Below are 7922 nucleotides of genomic sequence, written 5' to 3'. Positions count from 1 at the left end.
ACTCGATACCTGCACTGCCGCTATCGACCTGTGAGTGTGAGGTTACGGTGTTCCACTCGCTACCTGCACTGCTGTTATCGACCCGTGAATGTGAGGTTACGGTGTTCCACTCGCTACCTGTACTGCCACTTTTGACCTGTGAAGGTGAGGTTACGGTGTTCCACTCGCTAACTGCACTGCCGCATCGACCTGTGAATATGAGTTTACGGTGTTCCACTCGCTACCTGCACTGCCGATATCGACCTGTGAATGTGAGATTATGGTGTTCCACTCGCTACCTGAACTGCTACTATTGACCTGTGAATGTGAGGTTACGGTGTTCCACTCACTACCTGCACTGCCACTATTGACCTGTGAAGGTGAGGTTACGGTGTTCCGCTCGCTACCTGCGCTGCCGATATCGACCTGTGAATGTGAGATTATGGTGTTCCACTCGATACCTGCACTGCCGCTATTGACCTGTGAGTGTGAGGTTACGGTGTTCCACTCGCTACCTGCGCTGCCGATATCGACCTGTGAATGTGAGATTATGGTGTTCCACTCGCTACCTGAACTGCTACTATTGACCTGTGAATGTGAGGTTACGGTGTTCCACTCACTACCTGCACTGCCACTATTGACCTGTGAATATGAGTTTACGGTGTTCCACTCGCTACCTGCACTGCCGATATCGACCTGTGAATGTGAGATTATGGTGTTCCACTCGATACCTGCACTGCCGCTATTGACCTGTGAGTGTGAGGTTACGGTGTTCCGCTCGCTACCTGCGCTGCCGTTATCGACTCGTGAATGTGAGGTTACGGTGTTCCACTCGCTACCTGCACTGCCACTATTGATCCGTGAATGTGAGGTTACAGTGTTCCACTCGCTAACTGCACTGCCGCATCGACCTGTGAATGTGAGGTTATGGTGTTCCACTCGCTACCTGAACTGCCACTATTGACCTGTGAATGTGAGGTTAAGGTGTTCCACTCGCTACCTGCATTGCCACTATCGACCTGTGAATGTGAGTTTACGGTGTTCCACTCGCTACCTACACTGCCGCTATCGACCCGTAAATGTAAGGTAACGGTGTTACACTCGCTACCTGCACTGCCGTTAACGACCTGTGAATGTGAGGTTACGGTGTTCCACTCGCTACCTGCACTGCCGTTATCGACCCGTGAATGTGAGGTCACGGTGTTCCACTCGCTACCTGCACTGCCACTATTGACTTGTGAAGGTGAGGTTACGGTGTTCCACTCGCTACCTGCACTGCCACTAATGACCCGTGAATGTGAGGTTACAGTGTTCCACTCGCTACCTTCACTGTCACTATCGACCTGTGAATGTGAGGTTACGGTGTTCCACTCGCTACCTGCTCTGCCACTATTGACCCGTGAATGTGAGGTTACGGTGTTCCAATTGCTACCTGCACTGCCGTTATCGACCTGTGAATGTGAGGTTAAGGTGTTCCACTCGCTACCTGCACTGCCACTATCGACCTGTGAAGGTGGGGTTACGGTGTTTCACTCGATACCTGCACTGCCGCTATCGACCTGTGAGTGTGAGTTTATGGTGTTCCATTTGCTACCTGCACTGCCGTTATCGACCCGTGAATGTGAGGTTACGGAGTTCCACTCGCTACCTGTACTGCCACTTTTGACCTGTGAATGTGAGGTTAAGGTGTTCCACTCGCTACCTGCACTGCCACTATCGACCTGTGAAGGTGGGGTTACGGTGTTTCACTCGATACCTGCACTGCCGCTATCGACCTGTGAGTGTGAGGTTACGGTGTTCCACTCGCTACCTGCACTGCTGTTATCGACCCGTGAATGTGAGGTTACGGTGTTCCACTCGCTACCTGTACTGCCACTTTTGACCTGTGAAGGTGAGGTTACGGTGTTCCACTCGCTAACTGCACTGCCGCATCGACCTGTGAATATGAGTTTACGGTGTTCCACTCGCTACCTGCACTGCCGATATCGACCTGTGAATGTGAGATTATGGTGTTCCACTCGCTACCTGAACTGCTACTATTGACCTGTGAATGTGAGGTTACGGTGTTCCACTCACTACCTGCACTGCCACTATTGACCTGTGAAGGTGAGGTTACGGTGTTCCGCTCGCTACCTGCGCTGCCGATATCGACCTGTGAATGTGAGATTATGGTGTTCCACTCGATACCTGCACTGCCGCTATTGACCTGTGAGTGTGAGGTTACGGTGTTCCACTCGCTACCTGCGCTGCCGATATCGACCTGTGAATGTGAGATTATGGTGTTCCACTCGCTACCTGAACTGCTACTATTGACCTGTGAATGTGAGGTTACGGTGTTCCACTCACTACCTGCACTGCCACTATTGACCTGTGAATATGAGTTTACGGTGTTCCACTCGCTACCTGCACTGCCGATATCGACCTGTGAATGTGAGATTATGGTGTTCCACTCGATACCTGCACTGCCGCTATTGACCTGTGAGTGTGAGGTTACGGTGTTCCGCTCGCTACCTGCGCTGCCGTTATCGACTCGTGAATGTGAGGTTACGGTGTTCCACTCGCTACCTGCACTGCCACTATTGACCTGTGAAGGTGAGGTTACGGTGTTCCACTCGCTACCTGCACTGCCGCTATTGACCTGTGAATGTGAGGTTACGGTGTTCCACTCGCTACCTGCACTGCCACTATTGACCTGTGAAGGTGAGGTTACGGTGTTCCACTCGCTACCTGCACTGCCACTATTGACCTGTGAAGGTGAGGTTACGGTGTTCCACTCGCTACCTGCACTGCCGCTATTGACCTGTGAATGTGAGGTTACGGTGTTCCACTCGATACCTGCACTGCCGCTATTGACCTGTGAATGTGAGGTTACGGTGTTCCACTCGATACCTGCACTGCTGTTATCACCTGTTAGAGCGATGTTATACGGTGTTTCACTCCTTACTTGTGCTTAAATAAGCTGCTTTAATATAATGTTTTTTTTTATATTTCTAGTGTCATTTATTTATTACCACTTTCTATGAAGGTTTGTACAAAAGACTGAAAAACACATATTTTTGTCTCCGTAGTGTCTCTAATTAACAAGGGGGTGCATTAAAAATGTACATATGTAAATTCAAAGAAATCATAAGGGCACCCTACTTGCACTATAATTTATTCCCTATCTTCATTATTGCCCACCTATTCAAAGTTGCAGGTTCCAGTATTCCAACTAGGCATCACCAGGCAATAATTTTGTATTAAAACAGTGCAATCGTAATGATCTTAAAATTTAATCTACAATGCCGTACTTGTAAATTCCTAACCCTTTCAGTACAGTAACTTTTACAAGTTTTGGAGTGAGCGACAAATCTGCATTAACTGTCGGTGTCCTAACATCTTCCTTTGCTTGATCACATTCCTTTGCTGCGTCATTTTCTTGAGAAGTCAGAACGCCTTTAGCCAAAAGCAATTACTTATACTTCTCGCGTTCTCTCTGTGGGTTTTTATTTGGAAACGTGACTTTCTTAAATGAGAATCTTTGCGAGATTTATATATTTAAAATGTGGTATATTACGTCAGAAGGTTAACAATGACAAAGTAGACAATTTATTTCTATTATTATTACCATGCAATACAAAACCTAAGATTTGGGTGCTTAATAGAGTATTTGCAGGTATTTCTATTATTATAATCGTAATATTTGATTTTTTAGCTCATTTTGTAGAAGTCACATAAAATATGGTAAGTACTTATTGTAATGCCTGCCCCTAGTCCACTTCTGTATATATTAAAAAATTTAAATATACAGACTGTCTAAAATGTTGTAAACAGATCTAAAATATTATGTAGTAAATATTTCGACGACATTTTAAGATCCATAAGAAAATTAATGAAATATATAAATATAATATACTAAAAGTGAATCTTAAAAATAATACAGAAAAGGCTTGAAAACTATTTGAAAATATATGGTTATAGTACAAATTAAATCTATTAAAATAAACAATATTGATAACCGCGTTAGTATATATTAAAAATATTAAACTTCAAACATTCTTAGAAAATGAATTAAAAATACAATTATTAAATAGTAAACTTGAAACTGAAGAGATGTACTATTATAAATTGAAATATCAAGATATTTAGTGTTAATGATTTTGTGTGTAGCCTGCTGACAAACTATTAATCACAAAGAGAATAATATAGAAAAAAAACAGAAATAAGCTTTGAAAAGAAATGTTTTAACTTCATTAAGATAAAGCAAATATAACTTTTTAAATGCTATCCAAGATTTCACATCACCAGTCATGCATAAAATCTACCTTTGTCCTGTGGATTGCACTAGATTCCATGTACTATAAGCCGTAGTGTACCTAAGTTTTTACCTTTCCCAGTCAAGCAAACGATCTACCTATGTCCTACAGTTTGCACTCGATTCCATGTACTACAGGCCATAGTGTACCTGAGATTTTACATTACCCAGTCAATCATACGATCTACTTATGTCCTACAGTTTGTACTCGATTTCTTATGCTATAAGGCCTGGAGATCCTTAGTTTGCCATCAAATGTACTTTAAATGTCATTTTAAATATTTTTACGTTACACGTGATGGCCGTTATCTCTTCTTACATACATTCAGCCTTTATTTGTATTGTATTAAAATTTCCATTCGGTTTGCCAAACCAGGAAAGCGGTGGAATTATAAGTATTTGTGATTTAAGCAGTATACACAACTAACCTTGCAAACTACTTTTTAGTTTAATATTATATTAAAATGGCCTTGGTAGTTGTTATAGACATTACACAAATTATGGGGAATGGATCCTACAAATATAAGACTAAATCTAATTACGTGAATACAAAGTACGAAGAATGTCTAAGTAAAGCCTTAGCAGCAGAAGTGAAAGTCAAACCCCAACTCTTTCATAATGTAAGACAGTCGATGTTACAAAGAGGTCAGATTTTCATCAACACACACACACGGGTGAAATTTTGAACATTTGTTGTAACAATATTTTTGTATATTCTTATTCATATTATGAAGTTTTTTATGTGTTATTACAAAGGAAATAAAGTTTTGTTTCTGCTGCTTTGCATTTTTTGACCTAATCTCAGAGACAGCATTATGTGTTGCCTACAAGGAGGCGCTTCACAAAGTCAAAATCTTTTCGAAAACTAAAATTTTACGACCTCATATGTACTGTACAAAATATTTGTATTCACATCCTCTATCAATCCTCAAAAATCCATATTCCTTCTTTGATTGTTTATTATGTTTTACGTGCGCGCGCGAACTCCACACTACGTTTACGGTGGGGAAGGAAAGGAGTTTGGTGAACAACATACTGAGTTTAAGGTGGTGAGGAAGAGTATCTAAAAAGTTTGAACTCTCGATCCAAGCGTGAACACAACAACATCCCTGGTGAAGGCATTCCGTGACTGAAGGCAAACTTTAGAATGGAGAAGGCTGCGATATTGTAACCGGAGAATTCGGTGTGCCTTGCCTCCGCACCTCATCACAATCACAGTACGCTCTGATTGTACGTCAGTTGTCGTTCACTTTCATTACGTGTACGTGAATGTTGCAATCAAGAGGTCTGCTCATTATCTTACCATTGCTGGCGAGACTTGTGATATTTACCCTCCATAATCCTGACTAACTTTTATACAGCTGCCGAAGTATAACTACGAATTATTCAATATAAAATACGTTTCAATATCAAATTGTATAAGCTTTCCTTGAATTCAAATTATATCCTGCAACTGGACATGGAATGATGATATGTGGATTTAACTTAACACAAATTTTCACCAGCTACTTCCACAACTTATAGGTTTATTGTACAACAAAGCGGGCATGGAAATGGAAGTGACTGTACAATATAAATATATACATTAGGTATATATATATACCCATCTTAACGGAAGTACCAATATGGTTTTAAAATTAAAGCACAATTTTTTAAATATAAGAATAAGAAATAATTTATTCCTCCATTAATTTACAATTAAACTAATATAGACATTTGCCAGGAATTACTAGCCGTAATATTAAATTCCTATGGCTAGCACAACTTAAACTAACATAATTATTTATATTTTTACAGTCGATAATTGTCAACAAAAATAAAATAATAAAAATAAATAAACTAAAACATTAAAACATTTATATATAATTTTTAAATTTTTATATTAAAAATGTATAAACATTTTCCAATCTGGCAGTTTAGTCTATAGTTGATAAATGCGGGTTTGTTTTGAGGCACTGATTTACCGCTATTTCCATACTTGCAGAACGAGGAAAATGTTTGAAAATTATACAAGAAATATTTGTTTATTAAATTATATTCGTTGAAAATTAAAACTTGTGTAAATTAAATTTATTTAATACATACAAATAAGCTTTGACAAAGTAAATAACTGACACGTAAAAAATAAATGTAGAGAATAAGCTCATCTAAATAATGAAAAAGTAGTATTCATACTCTATGGGTAGTATTATTTTAAGAGAAGGAATGTTGTTGTAAATTATCTGAGAATAATAACGTCGTTTCTAAGAAATTCTCTTTGTATTTTGCTACAAGACTGTGACCGGGACTCTCTCATTATGAATGTAATTCCGAGGTGAACCCAGGATTGCAATATAACGAGATTTATCTGAGTAAATACGCTCACAACATTCAGTAGCGTAGGTAACGTACTTACGCTGCTTTATAGGTAGAGGAAATTAATGAAACAAATAATTCTATTACCACAATATGAACCGTAAACGTTTTTTGCACAGTATACTGAAGGAAACGTTAAAGAAACATTTTGTTCCGACCCGAACTTGAACTTTCTGTTGTAAAACAACTTCTTGTATTACAGTTGTAATATCTTTATAATTTAATATGACTCTAAATCGATATCATTCAAAAATGTTTTGTTCGTCCTTCTCAACTTTTAAAGCACTATACAATACTATCGATTTTAAATGTCTACTATACAATACTATAAACTATTTATTTATACTATACAATGACCAGGCTAAATTTAGATTGTCAAACAGCGATACTATTGATTTTTAGAAAGCGGGAGATTCCCTTAGAACTTTTTTAACATCCCACAAAAGTCAGACTGTACTTGATATCGACACAGGTAAAAATAAAACTTATTTCGCCCAAGCCTCTTCCATAGTAAAATGTAAGGCTCTGGCTATCTAATTTATAGGTCACAACTTCAGTTCTAGATGAAGGCACAAATAATGATTTGTTAGATTAAATCTGGATCACTTTGAAGCTGCATGTCAGCATTCCAATATTTAAAATATTTTATTTGTGCTATAGGTGGATATTTGCTATTCAAAGGTTTTATATGTTTCCTTTGAAATTAGCTTACGCGTGATTCTATGATAATTCATGAACTAAAGTTAATAGTTAATCTCCAAATGTCAAGACCCCACGCAGAGACCGAGCTTCTACATCACTGTTGTCAGTAAAGCTAGAGCGTAAATATTTCTCTCATTCAGAGAAATGCTAATCACTTCGTACTATACAAATAAACTTCCTTACGGTGTAGAATACAAACATTTAAAACACCTTTAAAAGGATGAAGCAATCAATCGAGCCATTGGACTAGTTTCGTTAAGCCGAATGAGCAATAAGCGATACTTCTGATGGAATATTTTCATATTTGCAACGCTTCCATAACAATGAATACGGTTATAAAGTTTGTGCTCTCTACGAGTCAGTAGCTAGCCATTTTTGTTTTAGTGCGCAATTTGCATTACGTACCACATGTTTGTATGGAAACATATAAAATATAATTCCAACTATAATATTATTACTTACATGTGGGATTTTTTAGTTATTCAGAGAAACTAAAAGACTGGTCAATGGTTGTGTATCAATTTTAAACAAAACATAATTCTATTAACATAATATTGTACCTCTTGAGTCTAAAACTGTTTACTCCACTAAA

The 7922-nt window shown here is 38.8% G+C and overlaps 2 protein-coding genes across 2 annotated transcripts; both read left to right on the top strand.

Annotated features, from left to right (window-relative positions):
* Nucleotides 1-421: 421 nt before the first annotated feature.
* Nucleotides 422-2022, top strand: LOC124368367. Its single transcript, XM_046825651.1, has 2 exons — nt 422-898; nt 964-2022. Exons 1-2 carry the CDS (start codon nt 422-424, stop codon nt 2020-2022), a joined length of 1536 nt encoding a protein of 511 aa, XP_046681607.1.
* Nucleotides 2023-2147: 125 nt separating this feature from the next.
* Nucleotides 2148-2933, top strand: LOC124368366. The gene has a single exon (XM_046825650.1). It carries the CDS (start codon nt 2148-2150, stop codon nt 2931-2933), a length of 786 nt encoding a protein of 261 aa, XP_046681606.1.
* Nucleotides 2934-7922: the final 4989 nt, after the last annotated feature.

Source organism: Homalodisca vitripennis, chromosome 8, assembly GCF_021130785.1.
Source record: "Homalodisca vitripennis isolate AUS2020 chromosome 8, UT_GWSS_2.1, whole genome shotgun sequence".
Lineage (NCBI taxonomy): Eukaryota > Metazoa > Arthropoda > Insecta > Hemiptera > Cicadellidae > Homalodisca > Homalodisca vitripennis.
The sequence above is the reverse complement of the archived record's forward strand: the minus strand, read 5'-3'. Positions and strand labels throughout refer to the sequence as shown.